The sequence below is a fragment of the Cydia pomonella genome, chromosome 4 (genome assembly GCF_033807575.1).
Source record: "Cydia pomonella isolate Wapato2018A chromosome 4, ilCydPomo1, whole genome shotgun sequence".
NCBI lineage: Eukaryota > Metazoa > Arthropoda > Insecta > Lepidoptera > Tortricidae > Cydia > Cydia pomonella.
The window spans coordinates 3,874,026-3,899,159 of NC_084706.1; the positions used below are offsets into that span (position 1 = coordinate 3,874,026).

General features: G+C 36.7%; 2 protein-coding genes and 1 long non-coding RNA gene across 5 annotated transcripts in view; 1 reads left to right on the plus strand and 2 right to left on the minus strand.

Annotated features, from left to right (window-relative positions):
- LOC133517428 (uncharacterized) overlaps window positions 1-11,386 on the minus strand; it is a 74,861-nt gene extending 63,475 nt beyond the window's left edge. Inside the window, exons 1-2 of the mRNA XM_061850744.1 lie at window positions 11,105-11,386; window positions 10,484-10,589 (exon numbers count right to left, since the gene is read on the minus strand). Of these exons, the coding sequence (XP_061706728.1) occupies window positions 10,484-10,589; window positions 11,105-11,239 (241 nt within the window). The 5' untranslated portion in view covers window positions 11,240-11,386. The remainder of the gene's footprint in view (window positions 1-10,483; window positions 10,590-11,104) is intronic.
- On the minus strand, window positions 7,014-8,738 carry LOC133516868 (uncharacterized). Its single transcript, XR_009799293.1, has 2 exons — window positions 8,238-8,738; window positions 7,014-7,179 (listed from the first exon to the last, which is right to left on the minus strand). It is a non-coding gene; the product is annotated as an uncharacterized LOC133516868 (long non-coding RNA).
- Window positions 11,387-12,123: 737 nt separating the features above from the next.
- The window catches only part of LOC133516871 (uncharacterized), a 56,617-nt gene continuing 43,606 nt past the window's right edge, over window positions 12,124-25,134 (plus strand). The window contains exon 1 of one of the 3 annotated variants that reach the window (XM_061849884.1): window positions 12,124-12,359. The gene's annotated coding sequence lies outside the window, so the exon portion shown is untranslated. The remainder of the gene's footprint in view (window positions 12,360-25,134) is intronic. The other 2 variants (XM_061849886.1, XM_061849885.1) reach the window with 2 other exon arrangements.

Below are 25,134 nucleotides of genomic sequence, written 5' to 3' on the forward strand. Positions count from 1 at the left end.
CGAATTTGTGAATGACACAACTGAACTAGCACTATCGTTATTGCCCCTAAGGTCTTAGATATATGGTAAGCGTCAGGATGGCGGTGGACCTCAGCGAATTTCAAAGAAATATTTATAAACATATTGTACCTTCTGTGTACCTCAGTGTACCTTTAATATAAACCAGTGTACCTTTCCCCAAAACGAGATATTTTACAAAACGGTCCACCCGCCAACCTGACGTCAGGATGGCGGGTGGACCTATGAAATCTTGCATTATACCGCACTAAAAGTATGCAGTTATATTGTGCATGAGCTTAGCCTAGCTTGTTTTGGGGAGAGGTACACCGGTTTCTATTTCTATTTACAGAGGTACACTAAAGGTACAGTCACCATCATATATATCGGAGCGGCCAAGGTACCCACGAATATCTGAACATGCCTCTACTGTCAAGAGGTTAGAGTGCGTGTTTAGAGATCTTTGAGCACCTCGGCCACTCCGATATATCTGATGGCGACTGTACCATATAACTGCATACTTTTAGTGCGGTATAATGCAAGATTTCATAGGTCCAACCGCAATCCTGACGTCAGAATGGCTGGTGGACTTTTTCTTAAATATCTCGTTTTGGGTTAGGTACACAGAAGGTACAGTATGTTTATAAATACTTACTTACTGCTATGGCGCAGCGACCCGAAGTGGATCTTGGCCTCCGACACCAAAGACCGCCATGCTTCTCTGTCCAAAACCGTTTCCATCTAGTCGACGGCGCCGAGTTCGCTAAGGTCTTTTTGCATTTCATCTCTCCAGCGGGACCTACCTAGGACGTCTAGACGGTCTTCGGCCATTTGGAACTTCAGAGTACGCCCTCCAGGCTGCACGATCCTCACCCATCTGGACTACGTGCCTGAGTCATCGGAGTCTGGCAGCGCGAAAAATCCTAGGACTCACACGTGGAGAGGATGGAACCTGGAGACTCCACAGGAATCAGGAGATTGAAAATCTGGTGTCCGAGCCGGACGTCATTGGATGTTTATAAATATTTCTTTGAAATTCGCTGAGGTCCACCCGCCATCTAGACGCCAGATGTCAATGCCGAGTGCGACCGCCCTTAAAGCGGTGTATTATCTCTAGTCTCTCCAATATGTTCTCCTGGTGGGTCCACGGGGTTTATTTAGCGGGTCTACGTGTACCTAATTATTTTTACCATGGGCCGACCATGAACACGATTCTATTTTGAAAACGTTGCCCGCGTAGCTACTTCAGTCTTAGGCGGTATATACTCTACACCACGTTCACAAAAGATTGATATTTTAGGTAAAAACTCACATTTCGCTATATTTGTCCATAGTAAATACTAATTCAAAAACTACTGTAGGGCCTAAAATCTTCTGTGATAGTAATGTAGAAATAAATACTGTTGACAGGCGGTCAACGGTATTTAGTACAATAATTACACTGAAACAATTCGTATAGAATACAGAACCTATGAATAATATATATCTAGAGAATCTAACTTTAATGCAATAATATAATTGAACAAAAGAAATACATTAGTACGAGTAGTACGATCAACCTATATGTCTATTTTTAATAGTCTTAATGTTCGTGTATCGGTTCTGTATTCTATGGCCATTAATTATGCTTTATTTTTCAACTTTCTTTGACTACACACAAGTACACATTATATTTGCTTTTTTCTTGAACTTTATCTTGCCCATGTTCGATTCTTCTTATGTCGATGCATCCTCATTATTTCCGTATGGTTTCTGAAAATACAATAACAGTTTTTGTATTGTTTTCTAATACCTATGTTTGAAGTCGGTTTCCTATTTTTAAGAGAAGTTTTTTTTTCATGTAAGTACCGTCAAGTGGGGTAAATTAGTGCAGATGGGATACCTATCGACAATTATGTCAATAAACAGTTTTACGTTCCAGCAAGAATTGAGAGGTTGCCTCAATTCCTCATGGAACCCATGATGTAAGCTAGACCTTTACACAAATATTCCTTAAACCTCGTTAAGCAAGTAGCTTCTTTACAAACATAACAAAGAAGACAAATCGTCTAGCGTGAAATACGCATCGTTAAAGAGTTATTTTCTGGTCCTGATCAGAAGTTCCACTTCTTCAAATAGCACTTTTTTGAATGGCAATGCCTGGTCTGTTGATGAAACTAAAAAACGCCTATAAGATTTGGGGAGTTCCCTTAATTCCTCGTGGTTTTGTCAAAAATAGGACCATCTTGGAACTATATACCCACTTTCAAACGATAACTAATTTTCAACATTGGTTCAGAAAGTTTTTGAAGTCGGTTAAAAAGTAGTATCTTTACAATACTTTCCTTTTACTAAGAAGGGATGACTACTACAATTTGCTTACTAAGTAAGTACTTACTTACTATTAGTATCAGATTGGAGTCGACTCGAGAGTCGATAAAATGGGCGTCGCTACCCTTTCCGGGTGGGGGGGATTTCACCGCATGAAAAAGAGACACATATAGTGAGTTCTTACTGTTCTACCAAACTACATATATAAATTAGTCGTACTTTTTGAGTCAAATTAGTTTAATTCTAAAGGTGCGACGTAATGGCCTGAAGCCCGCTCTTAGCATACCTAGTTATACTATTTGATGGATATTGGTGTCAATTTATAATACGTTTAATTATTCATTGTCTTTACCTAATTATCTTTACCTTTTGCCGACCGGTTTGGCCTAGTGGGTAGTGACCCTGCCTATGAAGTATGAAGCCGATGGTCCCGAGTTTGAATCGCGTAAGGGCATTTCTTTGTGTGATGAATTCAGATATTTGTTCCTAAGGCATGCGTGTTTTCTATGTATATACGTAAATATATATTTATCTAAATAAGTATGTTTAACGTCGCCTAGTACCCATAGTAAAAGCTTTGATTAGTTTGGGGCCAATCTGTGTAAGATTGTCCCTACCTATTTATTTATTTATTACCTAACGTAACCTACATTAGGTAATGAAAGCATTTTATTTTTGTAAGGGTAACAGTTTTGTTGGGATATAAAATGGTTAATGATAAAAACTAATACTTTTACCAGCATTTTAACTTTATATTCATGCATTCGAAACCTATACATTTATGACAATAACTTTTGCAAGACGATAAGATTTTTTATTCACAATAACTTGTCCGTATTCGAACTGTCTGGCTACCCGGCTGGCCGTGGCTGTGTACCCGGATTTTATACTCTGAAACTGGAACTAGTGACAGATAAGAGTCGATTGATGTTTTTTTTAAAGACACTTATACTTAAATAGAATTACTTACATATGTTTAATTAAAAGAAAGACTACTTGTACATAATAATCCTTACAGTTTTAACCTATTTAATCTACCTACCTACCTACCTACTTTTAATAGTAGCAGTTCGGTTCACTTAGTAGAAATACCTGTTCTAAGAATAATGAAAAAGAAAGAAGAGTAATAAAAATAAAGAATCTGGAAGTCGTTGAGGTGTTCCGTTCTTCATCAGCAATTCTACTTCAACAAATGTCACTTTATTGAGTAAAAATGCTTGTAATATTGATGAAAATCCTAAAATGACTATATGTATGCCTATCCTATACAATATGAGAAGCTCCTTCGGTTTCTCGTAGAACCTATCATCAGAACTGGACCTTGACACAAATGTTCCTTAAAAGCCTTACATGCTATAAACGAAATAAAATAAAAAAACACGCCTAAGGTAAAATACTTGTCGTTGAAGAGTTCCATTTTGCTCAATATCAGCAGTTTCACTTCATCAAATGTCACTTGTTCAAATAAAAAAAACTTGATATGTTGACGAAAATCCTCAATTCCTCCCAATTGTGAATTCAAATCGATTTAAAATCCTCAATTCCTCATTGAATCCATCATCATAACTGGACCTTGACACAAATGTTTCCTAAGAACCTAGCTTGCTACAAACTTAACAAAGAATAAGAATCGCGCGCGTTGAAGAGTTCCGTTCTGGTCAATATCACTAACTTGTTTAACTAAAAATGCTTGATATGTTGACGAGAATCCAAACATTACTGTATGTATTGTATGCCTATAAGATTTGAGGAATTTCTTCGATTTCTCATGGAACCCATCCTCAGAACTAGACCTTATGACACAAATGTCTTCAAGAACTTTACTTGCTACAAAATAAACAAATAAAACATATCGCGCGCGAATTGGCGAGTTCCATTTTGGCCAGCATCAGCTGTTGCATTTCGTCAAATGTCACTTTTTAATAAAAATGCTTGATATGTAAATAAAAATCCAGAAATTATAAGATGTCAGGAATTCCCTCGATTATTTATGAAACCCATCATCAGAACTGAACATTGATATAAATACACCTTAAGAACGTTACTCGCTACAAGCTTAATAAAGAATACAAAACGCGTGCGTTAAAAAGTTCCGTTCTGGACAACATCAGCAGTTCCACTTGATCAAATATAACTTTTTTTAAATAAAACACCTAGAGATATTGATGAAAAAAAAACTATATGTATTTCTATAAGGTTTGAGGTGTCCATCATCAGACCTAGACACTAGACACTGGTGTCTAGCACAGATATTTCTTAAGAACCTTACTTTCTACAAACTTAAAAGTTCCGAGGAATTCCTCGAAACAACAACAACAACAACAACGGAACAATTGTTCGGATTAATCTCTGCCGCCTCTTTCCGTCACCGCTTTACGCTACATCATTTATATCTTCACCACTTAGATGGTTGGCAATCCTCAACTGTGCATTTCTCTAGAAACTTCCTGCTTCATACAGCTAAACTATGAAATGATCTGTCGCATGCGGTATTTCCGGCCCAATACGATCTTTCAAACTTTAAGGAAAGAGCGTGTTCCTATCTTAAATTCCGGCACCGCACTTACAATCCCTATGGTGTAACAGATGTCCATGGCCAGCGGTAATTGCTTACCATCAGTTGATTCGTCTGCTAGTTTGCCTCTTATATCACAACAAACAAAAAAAGAAAAAATCTCACGCGTTGAAGAGTTCCGTTTTAGTCAACATCACTAGTTCCACTTCATCAAATGCCACTAATGTGAATAAAAAAAGCTAAAGATATTGATGAAAATCCAAAATGACTATATGCCTATAAGAATTGAGGAGAATGAGGAGTTCCCTCGCTTTCTCATGAAACACATCATCAGAACTGTACTTCGACAAAAATGTTTCTTGAGAACCTTACTCGCTACAAACTTAACAACGAAGAAAAATTGCGCGCGTTGGAGTTCCGTTTTGGTCAACATCAGTAGTTCCACATCATCAAATGTCACTTTTGTGAATAAGACTTGATAATATGTTGATGAAAATCCAATAAGTACTATATATATACCTATAACATTTAAGAAATTCCCTCGATTCTTCATGGGACCCATCATCAGACCTTTACCTTGACACGAATGTTCCTAAAAACCTTAGTACTTAAAACTTACTTGCTACAAACTTAACTAATAAAACAAATCGCGCGCGAGTTGGCGAGTTCCATTCTGGTCAACATCAGCTGTTACACTTAGTCAAATGACAATTTTTTAATAAAAATGCTTGATATGTAAATAAAATCCCAGAAATTATTACATGTATGCCTATAAGATTTTAGGAATTCCCTCGATTCTTCATGAAACCCATCATCAGAACTGTACTTTGACAAAAATGTTTCTTAAGAACCTTACTTGCTACAAACTTAACGAAGAAAAATTGCACGCGTTGGAGTTCCGTTCTGGTCAACATCAGTAGTTCCACATCATCAAATGTCACTTTTGTGAATAAAAGTTGATAATATGTTGATGAAAATCCAATAAGTACTACATATATGCCTATAGCATTTAAGAAATTCCCTCGATTCTTCATGGGACCCATCATCAGACCTTTACCTTGACACAAATGTTCCTAGAAACCTTAATACTTAAAACTTACTTGCTACAAACTTAACTAATAAAACAAATCGCGCGCGAGTTGGTGAGTTCCATTCTGGTCAACATCAGCTGTTACACTTAGTCAAATGACAATTTTTTAATAATAATGCTTGATATGTAAATAAAATCCCAGAAATTATTACATGTATGCCTAAAAGATTTTAGGAATTCCCTCGATTCTTCATGAAACCCATCATCAGAACTGGACATTGATGTATTAAGTACACCTTAAGAACCTTACTCACTACAAGCTTAATAAAGAATACAAAACGTGTGCGTTGAAAAGTTCCGTTCTGGAACATATCAGCAGTTCCACTTGATTAAATGTAGCTTTTTTTTTAATAAAACGCCCAAAGATATTGATGTAAATCCAAAAAAAACTATATGTATTTCTATAAGGTTTGAGGTATCTATCAGACCTGGATCTAGACACAGATGTTTTTTAACAACCTTACTTTCTACAAACTTATCAGGACAAATCTATTACGGCGAGTGTTCCATCGAATTGCTCGGATTAATCCTTGCCGCCTCTTTTCGTCATCGCTCTACGCTACAATATTTTTATTTTCACCACTTAGATGATTGGCAGTCCTCAACTGTGCATTTCTCTAGAAACTTCCTGCCTCATACAGCTAAACTATGAAATGATCTGTTGCCTGCGGTATTTCCGGACCAATACGACATTTAAAACTTTAAGAAAACAGCGTATTCCAATCTTAAAGGCCAGCACCGAACTTACAACCCCTATGGTTTAGCAGGTGTCCATGGGCGGCGGTAATCGCTTACCATCAGGTGTGACGTCTGCTCGTTTGCCTCTTATATCATAAAAAAAAAACAAAGAAGAAAAATCTCGCGCGTTCAAGAGTTCCGTTTTGGTCAACATCAGTAGTTCCACTTCATTAAATGCCACTAGTGGGAATGAAAAAGCTTAAGGTATTGATGAAAATCCAAAATGACTATATGCCTATAAGATTTGAGGTGTTCCCTCGCTTCCTCATGGAATCCATCGTCAGACCTTTACCTTGACACAAAGGTTCCTAAAAACCTTGGTACTTGAAACTTACTCGCTACAAACTTAACAAAGAAGACAAATCACGCGCGTGGAAGAGTTCCGTTTCTGATCAACATCAGCAGTTCCACTTCACCAAATGTACTTACTTACCACCCATTTATTTGAAACAGTACCTAGGTACTCCATTTTGATGCCGCCAGCTTGAAACTTCAATGGCCTCAGTGTCCGATGAACAACTTAAAAATGCTGAAAGTAATAACAATTATAATAAGTTGGGGAGTAGCGACCTTACACACCCGATTGCTCCTGGGGAGTTCTGTTACCGGACATACAATAATAATAACAATAAATAAATATTATAGGGACATTCTTACACAAATTAACTGAGTCCCACGGTAAGCCGAGAAGGCTTGTTTTGTGGGTACTCATACAACGACATAATAATATATAATATACAAATACTTAAATACATAGAAAACATCCATGACTCAGGAACAAATATCTGTGCTCATCACACAAATAAATGCCCTTACCGGGATTCAAACCCAGGATCATCGACTTACTAGGCCAAACCGGTCGTGAAAAAAAGAGCAAAAAAAAGAAAAATATGTCAAAAGAAAATGCGATTTGGAAACGTTATTCGCCACTTAATATATATCTGGTTCACAGCATTTATTTGGTGCTGATATAATGCCTGCAATATTACCCGAGTACATTAAAATATGAATAAATTATCATAAATTCAAAAGATGGTCCCTATAACAGTTCATTTTTACATGGAAAAATGGCTTTCATATAAAATGTTTGTCAGACATATTTTTGGAAGTATAGTACAATCATTAACTTAGAAATATAGGTAACATTTCACGAATAAAAATACGGTAACACATATTTTTAATTATTTTTTTAACTTATCCTACGCAAAATAGAATTGGAGAAACTGACATAGGGACTATCATTCGACACGACACGTATAGTAAAGTATGAATCCGCTCTAAGTCCCCTTACATAGACAGTGGGAAGTAAAATAATTCTTGTTCTGAAAACAATAAAATGTAAAATGATTAGGTAGGACAATCCAAACTTCTAAGGTCGCGTAGATCAGAAGTAGATATGAATTTGTTCGACAATACGATAGGAAACTTTTCATCATTTACATAGGCGCATTTTTTTCTGGAATACTATCTAAATTGCACTTTGTATATATGCTACATTTTTTATATAATTTGGAGCCTTTATTTTCCATGGAGTCGAACGCTATATAGCAGCTATACGAGAAAAAATAATACTTTGATCTTACCTACCCCATGAATAGTGAAGATCATCAAGGAGCATACTCTCTGAGATCAATGGAATGGAGTGCCTTTCGATTGGAGAAAATTATAGCGTATTAGAAATATACTATTTTGTAATTACAATGTTGAATATTTTAAATTGCGTGTTTTGACAATTATTGTTGACAATATTACATTCAGAGTCATCTTGACATAACTTTAGAAATCCATAAACTAGTCTATACTTTTTAAAATGATGGAGTAAGACTGACGAGATTACCGCGATGTATAAATGTTTTACGTCAAGTAGAATTTTGCTTTAGAGCGACATCTGGCGTTGAGTAGAAAAGTTAAGGCGTAATTAACTACAATTAATTAACTCATTAAATGGTTTTATTTTGGTCCCTGCAACGATTTGACCCCAGTTATATTATACGAAAAATAGCTTATAAAAATACTTTTCACATGATATACATGGCATTTGTATACACTCTTATTTCGCTGTGTATCAAGTAATTTTTAGAATGTCGATTTTTTTAAACTGTTCATTGTGTCCCTTTAAATACTTTATCATTGGTGTTGATACAAAAAACATAAAGCATTTTTTATATTCTTTCGAATAAAATACGCTAAAACTTTTTATATCCCGCGTATAAGGAAATATAACTGCTTATATGCGCAACTTCTTTTTTTATATAGCTCGGTCCCTGCAAGTGGTCCAAGGTTGGTGCCATACAATAAAATAATACTACGATTAAGAGCTTTAAAACGACATATGTCTCAACAGTATACATCCATGGGACACTCCCCATACAAAAGTGCCCATTGTCCTTTAAAAAAATCCACCAATATGCAATTTTCAGCCTATAAAAGGTGAACTTTCCGAATAGGAGAGATGAAAAAGTAATTTTACAGTACATATGTGCCGTGCTACCACAGGAATGAGCACTTTCCGTGTCTATGTCGACAGTTTAAAGGTCCATATGCCATATGTACTGTAAAACGTTGTCTGAATAGGTAATTCACAACTCAATTTATCGCCACTCGTTACAAATTACATACTTTCCGCCCTTGTATTGTAAATAACTACTGCCTTAAGTCCTACATTATAATATACTTTATACGAGAAGCTAAAATACAGCCAGCAACCGTTAAGTGGCATATTTTATTAAATATCCAAAATTTACAACACAACCAGGTTTACAAAAGTCATAACAAAATTGTGTTATACTTTAAGAGTCACAGGAATAGGGATGCCATCTCTAAAATTTGGAAACCAGGACAAGACGCGTGAAAACCCCGGATTTTAGAGTCCAGAACCCAGATATGTCAACAGGTTTTTTAAACAGGTTGTGCGTGTGTCGCGGGCGGCCTAAGACTTTAAATTTTTAAACCCGAAGTACAAATGAAGCCCTCCCCCAGGACGCTCCCTGGATGCCCTCTAAGTAGAACAAATTCAGGGAACCCCGAGCGGATGGCAACCCTACACAGAGACCTAGCAGCCTCCATACAATCAAAGTTACACTCTCGTTTTAAAACAAAATTCTGAAATAACATGAACTTTGAAATAAATAAATATATGGTGCTAGAAATTGTAATACAAAGAAATTAGAGAGAGTAGAAGTTTAACATACAAAGCTTCATGTAATTTAAGCATGTTGCTTTAACACATTCAGTGCCAGTGACCTGATAGCCGGGTTCTCCGTTGCTAGTCACTGTTTTTTATATGCGGGATTTTGCATGTTATTGGCTATTCTCATAGTTCGTAGCACGTCCTGGCACTGAAGTGAAAATTTGATTAATATGGGAGCAGCTTTATGACAGGAGGTTCATGTCGGAAGACCAGTGCGGGATTTATAGCCAGCATTATATTGAGTCACCTTAGGTACGGTGAAGAGACGAAGTGCAAAAAAAAATTAGCGAACTTGGCACAGTCGACTGGGAAGAAACAGTTTCGGACAGAGAAGCATGGCGTTCTTTGGTGTCAGATGCCAAGATCCAATTTGGGTCGCTGCGCCACAGCAGTAAATAAGTATTATGCTGAGTTGGGTTCATTTCGTGATGTATAACTTAATGATGTTCTTTTCTTGCTATTATTGACTGAACATATTCATACATGTTTACCTTATCTTTACCTTTTTATCTTTTATGGGACTCTTTAATACATTGATAGACAGTAATTTCAATTAAGTGTTGTTAAGCTATATATTTGGATTACACCTATAGGTGTAGTATCCTACAGTATTAAAGATATGTCAACAGGTATTAACACTTACCTAAGTCATTAAGTTCTTGGTCTGATGTATTATTTGTTTGCTTTCTTGATTGGTTGTAATTTGTTCTGGTGTTGTATTCTGACACAGGGACCCAGTCAAGGGATGTCTACAATAATTTAAGCTAGTGTTACTTTTGGTTAAATGATATATACATTAAATATAGGAAATCAAGTTACTCTATCACATGTGAATAAAATTAACAAATGCACACCTTCTTTGAGTAGAATTTTGAAAAACAACCACCCATTAAAGACAAGTCCTACAAGCAGGACTTCAAAGTTCTCTACACAACTAACATTATATGAAAAAAATCTAGACCAATTAATAAACTGAAACTAATTGTGTGCCACACTACACAAGTTGGCGGTGAGCCAAGAAAATAATATTTCTCCTGAAAATCTAAAAATAAAAGGTGTGGGTACTCATGTTCACAGGAGCAACTTCACATTGTAGATCAACAATGAAGGCAGTCACAGCAAGCGCAAATAATAAACATTATCCATGGTAACTGAGTATCAGTTTGAATTTAGAGGTTGTAATATATTTTATATTGAAGTTTGATTATCCCTGACTATTTAAAAGGTAATCTTATCTTAATATTTACATTTTGGACACGCTCACCGAGACTAGGTTGGATGCCATATCCCTCCTGGTGGGAGTCACAGCCTCCTGTGGAACATTGCAATTATTCCGAGCTTTCGTCTTCGGAATTGTTCCCGTGTGACTCGGATGTCGCTCGTTGTTACCAGGAGCCATAACAATTGAGATTTCCTTCAGCTGAGTGCATGAAGACTTCAAAAATAGGCGCAATAACTTCTGAAAGTACGATCTTGGTGAGAAGCCATCTACACATCATATTCTAAAAAAACCATATACACAAATTCCAAATTGTACGTTTTGCGTTTCAATTTATGAGAGATTGGGTAACTAAAGACGCAATTACTCGAACTTTGTACTTCACAAATACACCGAATCTTAAATAATTCCTAATTAAAAGATAGAACAATACAATAAATACACCATACACCACAATCAATCACCAACAGAAATGTAGTGATGTGTATTCAATATCGAGCAACAAAAAAAAACATTTCAGAAATGGAATCAAAATGTATTTAGACACATCTCAGCAGATATTATGTTTTAAAAATACTTATTGACTTTAAAGTGTAATTTTACCAATGACTATTCATTTACAGGTAACGTCTATTCTGATAAATACATAATTGATAATAAACAAATATTATAATATCGATAAAAGACGATTCAGTTGATATGTGGACATCACTCAAGACGATGTCATTTTTGACAATCCTTTCCTTGTCTATGGTTCTTCAGACGCGTTTAAGAAGACTGAAAGACGAGAGAAGAGACTGAGACAGAAGTACGTTCGACTTTTGAAAATGTTACGAAGATAAGATTCAGAAATAAAATAATTGTATAATTTCTTTGAGTTAATGTAAAACTTTGATTATTGATTACGGGCGTTACAACTACAAGTTAAAATATTTTGCTACTTGAACATTTAGAAATTTGTACCGTTAACACAATAATCGCAACGCTTGAACGCTCCTCGCACTCTTGCATGCTGTCGAGCTCACTGTAGAGAGCGCGTAGAGCTTATAGAAATGGCAACTATGGCAAGCATCTATCTCGTTCTTACTCAAGTTCATTCATTCATTCTATTCTATTCAACTCATTCTCGTTAGTTTGTAGTAGTGGATGGTTGTGCTACTGCTATCAATTTCACCGGAAAAATTAATTTAAATCATACGTACACTGTCATTAATAAACTTTGTTACTAAAAGTTCGGATAACAAGTGTAATCAGTGAATTATTGTCCAACAGAGTGTTTTTTTTTTAAATATATCGGCATGTAAGTTGTATTCATATCATTTTTGATTCTTTCTTTTTGATTAATTACAAATCACCTTGGGGATTTGTAACGGAGCCGGTGTGTTGTGTTCTACTTTTTAGATGATATAATCATTTTGTCACTGTAACACTTAACATGAGAGGGTATATAATATTGAAATTATTGAGCTAGTATGTATGGAAGTTTTTACTATCACCCTATTTTAGTACAGAATCGGACTTAAAAGTTGATAAAAAATATGTTTTAGTCAAAAATTTCATTTTTGGTAGAAGCTTTTATCGCTGACTGTACTTTTCTTTCCACGGGCAACTAGTGCTCATCGAGACAATTCTAAAAACCCCAAACATAATTAGTTTGCGTTCTTTTATCACAGAGTTCTTATGGCCACCTTCTGCCTCCATCATCAAATCAGCTCGATGGTACCAATATAATATTGCATTGCCATTATCACCCAACTTACATATGTATGCAAATTTTTATCGGAAACCGGGAAGTGAGTCAAATTTAACTTGCAAGATTTGACCCGTACTAACATACATTACTACATTAGGTTACATTGCAAGTAAAAGCTAGGAAAAAGTGCGCATTTTTAATGAATTGAATGAATGAGGGTGGGAGGGGGTTAGGTTCGGCAACGCATTTTAACTCCTCTGGAGTTGCAGGCGTACATAGGCTATGGATACTGCTTACCATCAGGCGGGCCGTATGTTTGTTTGCCACCGACGTAGTATAAAAAAAAATTATTGATTGGTATTGGTTTTCGATTTACTTAGTTGCTTACTTAAACAATATACCTACCCTACAGGCGTTTGTTTTTTATCCAACTCCAGACAAAGGGTTATGTTTAATATCAGTCCAAAGTAGTATATTATTATTTTGTGTGTTCCACCGGCGTAGCGTCGAAATTTCTGAGCCGGTTTTGATAAATGATACCTAAGCAAGGTACTCGCTATTTATATTGCCTGCTTAACTGCTGAGTTTGTTATTTATAGTCAGTGCCGGATTAACCATTAAGCAAAATAAGCACTTGCTTAGGGCACCACGTCTACGGGGGCACCAAAATCATAGGAAAAAAAAAACGCGCAGGCTGCATCAGCATCGCAGTCATAGTGTACTACACTTATGTACACGAAACTTTTTGATACGTGTGCAAGTACCCATCTTATAACGAAGGGTCGTAAGAGAGTGAGTACACGTAAGCACATCTCCAACCTTCATCAAAGCTCATGGCCAAAAAATCTTACCGTCGGGCTTGTGGCCAACCGATTTTCTCGACGTAGATTACCGATTTTGTAGCGTATTTTGGTCTCTTGCACACCAGATGTGTCGGCCAGGCCGAGTTGCTGCAGAGCCGCGATCCTGCGACCTAATTGTCAAAGTGTAATAAAGGGCCCTGCGAAGGCCGAAAAACAAAAGCATCTTATCAAGTTGCGCTTTCGAGTTAAGGCAAAGGCCGAGCAGTAGGAGGACCGTGATTACATAGGTTCGATTTCAAGCCACTCTTTTGCAGTTCGGCGTTAGGTCTCATGCGACGCCAGGCCTTCTACTTTATGCAAACTGCCCCACTTTCGCTTGGTCATGGATCCAAATCCATGCTGTCCTCTTTCGCAGCTGGGCTGCCTTGCTCACACCTCGCCATTAGTTGTATTATATGATAACGCGCCGCGATCTGACGCTGCGGCTGAGCTATTCATACCTGGCCATTGGTCAAATTCAAGCCTTGCTTTCTTCCAGCTCGACCTTTGGCCTCATCCGTAAGCGCTGATCGAACGCTCCGCGCATTCAGCCTTAGACTTTGCCTTTAATTAAACACCTTCACGATTTAGGCCAATCAAATTACATCCAAAAATAGCGTTTTGAGGAATTAATTCCCAGCAAGCTGGAAATTGTTTTAATACATTTATTTGGTCCTAAATGCGTGTAATCCCAGGTTGCTCTATCCTAGGAGGTGTGCATACATTTTGGGATCCTTAGGAGATCATTTTTTCCTTTGGATTGCCAAACCACTCGATGTAGAAGGAACCCACTATCAATTATAATAGCACTTAGTGGATCAGACACTGGTAAGAAAGCGTTTTCGGATTATTAACATGATTTTACCAAAAATAAAAAATGTCGACCTAATTTACAATTTAGGACTACGAATACATATTAAGGTACCTTAAATAAATCAATCAATCAATATATTTTATTGCAAGAACATAGTTAAATTACATTTCGGATCCTCAGATATCAATTTTAATAATACTTGTAATTAGAACAAATTTTCCGACAGCCGTACCGTTTTCGATTTACAAGCAAAAAAACTGAAAAAGAGGAAACATTTATGCACACCTCCTGGAGTGGAGCAAACTTGGATTACACGTATTTTTAGGTCGAAAAAATCTAATTGTATTGGCCTAATTGTGACACATTATTATTTAAGAAAACGGGACTTATTCGCGTTTGATTAAGTTCTAAAATTACCTCCAACGTCAAGATAATGATGTCGACTTTACACAGTCTTCTCCGAGACCATGGGGACTACGCCGTCCTTGAAACGTCGGGTCAGAGGTAATTTTAAAACTTACCCTATTAAGTCCCGTATTCGTAAACAATAATTTGCTATTTAAAACATTTGTGGCCATTGGTACTTGTTCTGACAAAAACCAATGGCCAATGGCTAAGCCCCTACTGAAGCTCGGCATTTGCCCTCACATGAATGAGCTTCACAGGAAAGCTCTAGAGGTTCCAAAAACCTGTGCGGAATACTGCCTATGTCTTACGTCTTCGCTTACACTTGGACTATGGTTGGCTTGGCCTCCGGACTTATGCGAAGCACGGTCTTCGAATTTGCTTACACTTGACCTTAATACTGCAGTTCTGTCAATTTCCGTGATAAAATGATGTGACGGATTGAAAATTCTATTCTCAGAAGTAATGCGGCAATAAACGTCACTCAATTTACCAAGAAAATTCAATGTAATCTTGATGAGGGGGCACCATGGTCTAGAAATGCTTAGGGCACCAAAATGTCTTAATCCGGCACTGTTTATAGTAGATATAGTTCTTAGTCAGGTCATAAGTTCTATCACAATGGTTTTGAGTGTTTTGACTGATAAAAGAGCTATAGGTAGGTATTTAGATAGCTTATTTAATGCGGAATTACTTACAATATAATTATAATTTATCGTAATTTGAAATATCAAGGAAAATTCATGTATTGTCACGGGAGTGCCTGAGGGTGGGTTTCAGTGGGTGCGCCGACCTAGTTGCTGGATTATGTCGGCGGCTAATTAATAAAAACACTCGTGAGTTTTGTGGCAGAGCCGCGCCTTTGAATTACGAAGGAACGAATTCAAATGTTAGTCATCCCTATCATTTTAAGATGTACAGTCACGTCTGAAAACATCGACACGATCGAAGTGCCAAAAATATGTATACACGACTTTATGGCCCATATATTACGGTAGTGTATATATATTTTTGGCACTTTGTCCATAGCGATATTTTCAGACGTGACGGTACCTAATAGGTTCAGCCAGCAAAGTTTTTGAAAAATCGTATCGCTATTTTAGATCACAATACGGTTGCCAAAATGTTAATAAGGAATCTTGAGGTCTTTCTCTACCTCTAGTAACATCATCGAATCGAAACCTAAGTAATTTCTTGATTTTCGCTCTATAGAAAAAAATCACGAACATAACACGCATCTTAAAATATGACAATTGCTTTTAAAAATGCGCAATTTAATTTTTGATCAAGCTCATCAATTAATTTTTTTGATGTTAAAACTTACAAAAAATTGAAATTCAAAAACATGATATCCGCGATCCCTGGCACGCACAGCCGTCTCGCTCATTACCTCAGTGAGAGTAAACCCGCACTCACGAGGCCCTTTCATTTTAAGCACACGGCACAGGCAGGATAGGTACCTGAAAGGATGCTATTCGCCTACCTGCTTATACCCTGAATAATCTTTAACAAAAGAGAACTAACTCCACAAAACGTTCTAAGTATCATGCGTATAGTTTCACTTAACGAAAACGTGTTTTAAAAGAAAATGCCAGAGATATGACCTACCTATTTATAATAGCCAAATTATTACTATACGTATTAGTTATACGAGTGCTGCCGGGCCTATAATATTTTATTTATTTATTTATTTCTTTTATTTACATGGAGAACCAACAGCTATAACTCTGCTAATAACAACATAAATAGTGACACAGAGCCAATTATAGGATCTCACATATAGCAACATCTTACCTAATATTTAACATTAAGTTAAATAACACGCACTATTTTACATAGGCACATGCAATAATATGTTAACAACGTTATGTATAGGGATGTTCACTGTATTTAAAATAAGTTACACCATGCTTGAATTGAAATAAAGCACCAGAATATTACTAGAAAAACGTAGACAGAAGTTATTTTCAGACACAATTTCTATTTTATAAATTGTATAGTAAATTAGTAAATTAATACCTAACAATCTATTTTATACATATTGAGTAGCAAACAGAAACTGCAGTTATTATGATCAATGAAATATCTTATAATAAATATATTTGAAAAGTGCTCTTGATAGGTAACTCTTGGATCCCATCATCAGATCCTGACTTAGAAGACAGTGCGGCCAATAGTGAAGTAGAACTTTTATACCCTTATAACCCTTCGTACGCGAGTCCGACTCGCACTGGCCCGGTTTTTTTTTGTACATTTTACTTTTAGACCTTTTTGCTAACTGTACTTATATATCAGGCTTCCTATTCCTACGCTGTCATATTGTGAATTTGTCGTACGTCTTTTTATTTCATGGAATATTTACCACTATCTTACTTATTATGTATTACCAGAGCATATAATCACTACGTTCGTAGCAAAATTTATTACCAAATTTTAATTTTATTGACCCGATATGCAAGTGAACTTCAGATCAGTTATGTAAATGAACACGTGATTTACTATTCGTCGTTAGGTATATTTCAAAAGTACCTGACGATGACTCTTCTAAACAAAAATAAGCTTTCACTTGTCTCAACCCCACGTTTAGAAAAAGCTTTTAAGCTAAGCTTCGTTATTTTAAGTTCGCGTGTCGGTGATGTCAGCGGTGACGTCATACCTCGGTGGTAAACCGGTCCGCTGGCCTCCAATTATGCTAATGTTGGGCCCGCGATGGCTCGTATTCCACCATCAGCAACTGTATTAGGTCTTTATAGAGATGATCAGCATCTAAGCGACCTTATTAAGGCTTATAGTGGTCAGTTTCCTAGAATGCCGAGCCCTTTAGGTACCTATTACCCACTTATAGGTATAAAGTAACTCTAGAATGTCATAATCGTAAGGTATGAACATGTGCCTGCCTCTGTACGTATATTTAAGGTTTGAATCCGTTGTTTTGCATGGATCGACACGACACTTATTTGAGTAAATAAAGTAGGCAAGTACATAGTAGATGCTATTTGTTCTTTGGATACCTTATGGTATACCTACCTATTATCTTAGAATATTAGGTAGGCATCGTAAACAAACCCTATACGTGTCATATATCTATTTTTATCATCTATATTTCCATTGAGGATCTCTCAGATTACAACACTAATCGTTAGAAAATATTAATAGACCGTTTACTTGGGAAAGCGATTTCCGTCTTGTTATACCTCCTTGTTACCTATTCTATGTTATGTTGATTTCCGTGCCTGCCAGATTCCAAACTAATAAAAGTTTCCCGGTTACCGTTGATGTCATGGCAATGGTGGGAATCGTTATATGGGTTGCACATGTTTGCTGTATCACCGTCTTTTATGGTTCACTATGTTTAGGGAGTGCCCAAAATGTGTTTACTAGTGTTACATTACATTTAGGATATCATATGCGTACCTATACTTTTCAGAGTAGCTGCAGTTGGTATAGGTCTAATGCCGACAGGTTTTCGGCTGGGGTTGTGGAGTGAAAAAAGTTCATCTGATATTAGCTCGATTATACTATTACGGGCTCCACAGATCACATTAACAGTTCGCCGGATAATATCAGTCAGTTAGTTAATCGCAAAAGGTCACACACTAACAGTAACTCTCAACTGCTCTCGATGACAAGACATCGGTTGGGCTTAGGCAATTTGGGGTATCTATTCTGGGCCATAAAAACAACGTAACGTACCTATCGTTCTACTGTACGTACTGGGGGCCTGGATAGCCAAGATGACAATCGTCCATCGACAAAAGCCAAACGAAAAGAAAAAATGTACCGGGAACCTTAATTACTTAATTAATACAGTATAAGTTTCAATTGGAACATTATAAGTTTCGAAGTGCGTTTTCTATTAACGATTGCCATATCTTGGCTAGGCCCCCTGTACTTACGTCTCTCCGCGTGTACTGGGAGTACTGTTACTATTCGTAGAGTCGAACCAAGCTAACTCTGTACGGACTTTCTCGGAACTAAATCGGTGCAGCGGTTTGAGCATGAAGAGGTGACAGACAGACAGAGTTACTTTTGCATTTATATAATATTAGTAGGGGTCGGTTCAGCCGCTTTTACATATATGTACATCTTACATGAAGAAAACTGACTTGCGTTACATAGTCCTGTGTATTGGTATCGAATAAGTATCCCCACTCGTTCAAAATTAGCTCACAAGTCTGTACCTATCTGTCATCTGTATGTATAGGCACTTTGTATGTAAACTGTTACTATATTGCTCGCAAGATATTACAGTGGAACACAAACTTATCGTTTTATTGCTGCTGACCTCTTGCCTTGGCCATTCATTTCAGACTATTGTAATATTAGGTAGGCTCCATAAATAAACCGTCATCTTGGTGTTATCGCGTTGAGGACCGAGTGGGCAATCTAATTCACTTGTAATTTCATTGTGTAAATGTAGCCACGTTGATGTCCATTCCACGTGACTCGTAAAGCTTATTTCAATCCACAGTATCGAATAAATTATTTATTTAAAAATTATATGCACACACGCATAACAAATCGGTATCTAAATAGAGATAATTTCAATGATTCAAATTGGCACAGGCAACGAATTTAATTTCAGTCAGTACAATACCATTTCGTACCTTGTCATTGTCACAGTGACTATCAATATGAAAGTCGCTTACACTTTCTGCGGTGGCATCACGGTTCCATTTTATCACTTGTCACTATGCCCGTCACTTTCGCGCTTACAAACTTGTTAGAACGTGACAGGCATGGTGACAAATGATAAAATGCCGACCATCTTAGCCCTACTGATTAAAATAAAACAAATTGCCTTCATTTTATACAAGCTTTTAGGGCCGATACAGACGGACTGCAACCCGACTGTAATTTGTATGGGAACTGCACGCCGACTGCACGCCAACTGCAACGTCTGCATGCAGATCCCATACAACCCTTCCGTACCGGTCCTTATTTAACTTGCCCTGTTAGTAATTAGTATGTATGTTAGTTAGAATGCGTCAAGTCTTGGAATCTAAATTTGACCCACTTTCCGATTTCCGATTGAGCTGAAATTTTGCATACGATGCAATATTATGAATATTATGATGACATGGTGCTGATCTGATGATGTAGACAGGAGGTGGCCATGGGAACTCTGTGATAAAACAACGTTTGTGCAATTAATTGTGTTTGGAGTTCTTAGAATTGTCTCGATGAGTATTAGTTGCCCGTGGAAAGTAAAGTCCAGTCCAGGGATCGGAACCGGTTTTTTGGAAAAACTTTGAAATAAACATATATTTCGGTTTATTTTATACTCCAAATATAGGACTCGGTTGTGTTTTTAGATAACGACTTCGTATTATTAGATTGCCCAATTAGAAATTAAATAATTAACAAAGAACGAAAAAATACCGTTTTCGTTCCCATACAAAAAATACCGGTTTCCGATCCCTGGTCCAGTCAGCCATAAAAGCGTGTACCAAAAAATATTTTAGTACCATAAACTTATTTAACATCGCTACAATATGGTATCGCCCCACGGGATCGATTCAAACACGAAAAGACGTTGCCGCTCCCTCCGCTGGCCGCGCCTGAAACCGAACGCGAAACTTGCGGGTTCAATGAACCACCAAATCCTGAATACATGTGTACATACCATACCGAGCCTAATTCCAGCTCATGTCGTTAATTTTTTATATTGTCTAAATTAATTTATGTTCGCGATGTTTCCGTGGCCATTATTAGCTTGTGGATGTATAAATAGTAGTAGTAGGATGTGTAATATTGTAAATTTTAATACATACCTACCAACCTACTGTTTAGTTATTTAATAGAAAGAAAGAAAATAAATTTATTCAGGACGCTTACAATATTGCTTAAATCTATTGAAACACATTTATTAGTAAAAAGTATAAACGTCACTGAAAAGGTCTCCCCTCAGCTTGATGTCAAGTTACCTTTCAGGTATCTTGACGCTGGTCTTCCGTGGAGACCTGTTAGTAATAGTTATCTAATCTACAGTTGAGGCATTACGTTACTTTCTTGTGGAAATTTAACTATCCCAAGTTTTCTCACTTTTCCTAGCTTTTCCTTAGTACTAAAAACATCACGGGATTCACGGGTACTTTATAAACATTTAAATTTTTATTCGGTTATACTTTTAGGCTACACCGGTGTATATATTCTTAGGGGAAGCCCTGGAATACGAATTAGGAGCACCCTAAATGTAAAACAATAGATTCGATGACTGTACCGACTAGAAAACTAAGCCGCCTGTGGTTTTTATGCTTGATTCATATCGTGAGTACGTGGTAGACTTAAGAGATTAAGTACTTTAGCTTTTGAGCAGCCTATAGGTTGCTTTGTTCTTGAAATCGAACTGGCTGAATGTTTTTTCATATTTTGCACGTCATGCACGTGGTAATTGCATCTACACATTTGGAAAGTTTTACGACCGCTAAGTACTACTAAAGCACTGGTAAAAATGTAAATTGATACGTGACATGAAAATAAATGGTCCCCCATTTTCGATTAAAGATACATATTCATGAGACGGAAGTGCGGCGCCGTTGACGATCTAATGATGCCGAAATTATGTCCTAAGTAATTTTTTAATGCAGACAGCCTAGCTATTACTTGCAACTGTTCATTCATTAACCTAAGCAGTTTTTCCCTTGATGTCTGAGGGCTTACAGCGAACCACTTCGTTCATTCGTTCGTCTATTTGCCTTTGTGTCGTTTGAATACCTATGCAATAGAGAGCGGTGCCCCAAAAAAAACCATTTTAACAGGATTTGCACGAATTCAACATTTTTTAGGAGCTATTTAGTAAGTTAGTGCCTACAACCCCTTGAATTTGTGCCATATGGCGGGGCCCGGTACAGTGGTGCCTTGGTAACTTAAAAACCCACAAAACCACAAGGTTTTGGAATCAAAGGCACAAAATAGCACCAAAAAAATGTTTAATTTGTGTATTAACCAAATCCTGTCACAGTGGTGTGGTCGGGCCAGAGTCCCGGTACCCCCACCCGACTAAAATGGTACCGTTATAACTTGAAAACTATGGTACTAATTGGATTGGTGGCACTAAATAACACCTAAAAATGATGAATTTGTGCAATGATTTTTTTTGTACTACGTCGGTGGCAAACAAGCCTACGGCCCGCCTGATGGTAAGCAGTCCAGAGGAGCTACATGCGCGTTTCCGGCCCTAACAACCCTCCCTCCCTTCGTTGAGCTCTGGCAACCTTACTCACCGGCAGGAACACAACACTATGAGTAGGGTCTAGTGTTTTTTGGCTGCGGTTTTCTGTAAGGTACTTCCCCAATTGGGCTCTGCTCTAGATCTGGAATGACATCCGCTGTGCTGTGCCCTACCACACTAAGCTAGACGACATTCACAATGCCCATACCTCTCTTGTGGACGTAGTTTAAGGACGTACCCGGCGGGTCGGTTAAGGACGTACCCGGATTGGATTTTATCATAGGGCCGTTACGCCGACGTTATGCCAACTGCAAAGTCGGCGTGCAATTCCCATACAAGTTGCAGTCCGTCTGTACCGGCCCTTTTTATCGTGTTGTGGTCAGGATAGGATGCATGACTCGTAATATCAATCGCTGCTCCTATACAATTAGTCTTGTTTGGGTGTAAGCGCATATTTTGGCATTTCGAAACGAAAAATCTGACTGTTTTCGCCATCTCACAATCTAACCTAAAACAAATTAAATTGAGCTCCTGTTAGCATCTTGCATTAGATGTCCCGCATGGCCGTTTGCCCGATTGAAAAAAAAAACAGACAGAGTAGATATTGCAAAACCGGTGTGGCAAGATGGACGTAATCTTATTTTATTTATTTTTCTTAGAACCTGTAACCGGGATGGCATACATTTCTAAGTCAATTTAACCGAAACATCGTCTCGAAATAATTTTAAACGTGACATATGTTGACTGTTGAGAATCCATTTAGTTGTTTAGCGCTATCGCTGTCGAAATGCAGGCGGGAGCGGGCGACAGACCTTCGCCGAGTATAGCGGTGACGACATTTCTGCTTCGCGCGACGTGTGTCTTCGGGGTCAGATCGTTCTTTTCAAATGTGTTGTGATAAATGAAGTCATAATACTCTTAATGTTCGAAGGACAGACGATTATTCAAAATATAGGAAATATTAGATCTGTGAATCGGGGTATTTTGCGCCTTTGGGGGATAATGTGCCAAATGGGAACAAGTTTCTATTATTTCTATATAGTGGAAATTTTCGAATATCAATGCCTGTAGTGCGGAGCGGAATTCTTAATTGGCCAATAAAAATAATCTTAATCACATTGTTTTCTACTACACATATATTTACATTTATGAATTCAAAATATTCATACCTACTTTTTTTGTATTCTAGACACGTAGAAGTTTAGCTCGGGGGTTTCATTTGCTGCAAGCAATATATATCTTTTTAATACTGTTGCTCAAAAGTGCTACTTTACGTAGCTGTTTAGCGTTCGCAAAGTTGGTTTTTGCGAACTAGTGCTTTTTACTTTAAATTTATTTCTGACCATAATACGTCCATATTACCAAAGAGTTTGGATACCCTAAAAACTATGAATGTTTTTTTTTATTTCACCGTTACACGTTTATTACGCCCAAAAATATAATTACACGATAAAAGTTAAATATTTATTCGTTATTAATAAAATGATATAAAATACGATATTTCACTAAAACATTTTTTTTATTATTGGTTGAATGCAAACTACTTATCATTGCCACTTTGGCTGTAGTCAACAGAAAAACTGAATAATTGAAAAGTAAAACCGGCGGCCGCTATTTTCATTTAAAATTTAGTTATATCAAAATTATTTATCTTAAATTGCAACTGTGAGAGTGTTTTTGTATGAATTGAGTAGTTATGATTATTTTTGCAATGTTAATCATCACTGAACGTAGTATAATAGTGCTGAATATCATTCAATTGTATTTATTGTAAGTGTAATTTAGGTATTGTGATTTTTTCGCAAATTTATTAAAAAACGTCGTTCAATGTACGTGTGCAAGTATCATTATTTATTTGTCCCGTGTCTTTTATTCGCCTACGGCTTATAAAAGACATTTTGGGACAGTTAAATAATGACACACTTTGCATACTTGCATTGAAATGTACTATTCCTTTACACCCTTAGTACGCTATAGGCACTTTACCAACTCAGATAGCTTCAAGATTGACAGAAAATAAAATTTTAAAGTCGAAACACTTTTTGCGTGGAGCCCTAGACGCAGGTAGGGTAATAAGTTTTTAAACAGTTTTGTTTTTATACCGATTCTACCGACCAACTTTGTGTAGGACGGAGAATCAGTTGACTCGCCCACTGACCTGTTGCATTTGTTAGGAAATAGATAAACGTAGGCAATGTAAATTATATTGTATAAGACTATAACCTCTATGTGATTATTGTGAGGCAACCCTTAGCTTAAATTAAGTAACTTTTTCAAAGGCACCGGTATTGTAATATTTCTAATTAACTCCATTTCGGAGATAATCAATAATTAATTTTTATCTGATAAGGCCCTTACGAGCGTGTTCACTTGCCTGAGGGGCTGTTTACATATTGATTACTGCTTAGTACGAGTTCATACATTTGCTAATAAACATAGGTACTATCTCTAGACGATCGGTTTTCGAAATGACATTGATATGTCTTAGTTTTCAATTGTTTATTTGAGTTAAATGTAATGCTCGCGTTACAACAACGCTATATGAAATATATGTTTAAATAATTAATAATAATATAATTAATTACTTTTTATGAAAACAATTTTTTTTAAATTAATTATGCCATTTGGTTTCCATTAACGTACTTACCGATACCTCGAAGTTAACGGAATTCAATAAAAACACGGTGTAGATACTGTGATCGTATCTGTCGGTCTATTTTAATTAACGTCATTAACGTAGATTAACATGCGGCTCTCAATTAGTTACAGCTTAATAGAAATGTTCCACTTTTACATCCTTAATTGATTTTTATTACTATTGATACTTTTCTTTCGGCTTTTAAATTCAATGAATGCTTCTTAGCAGGGCTCGTACAGTTACAGACTTACAGTAAACATAAATAGTTTATATGTGTTTATGTAAAATACACTGTTAAAATAAAAGAAATGTATTATTATGTATATAAACTAATAATGTATTACCTAGTTAGTTAAATGGCAATAAGATGAATGTCAGATAGGCGTGTCTGTACTTATTGGCAAGTATCTATAAAGAAGATTATTATCTATAATTAATCATTTGTTAACTGAAGAGGTTGACAAATGATTAATTATTAGGAAAATAATAATTGAAATCACACTCTATGT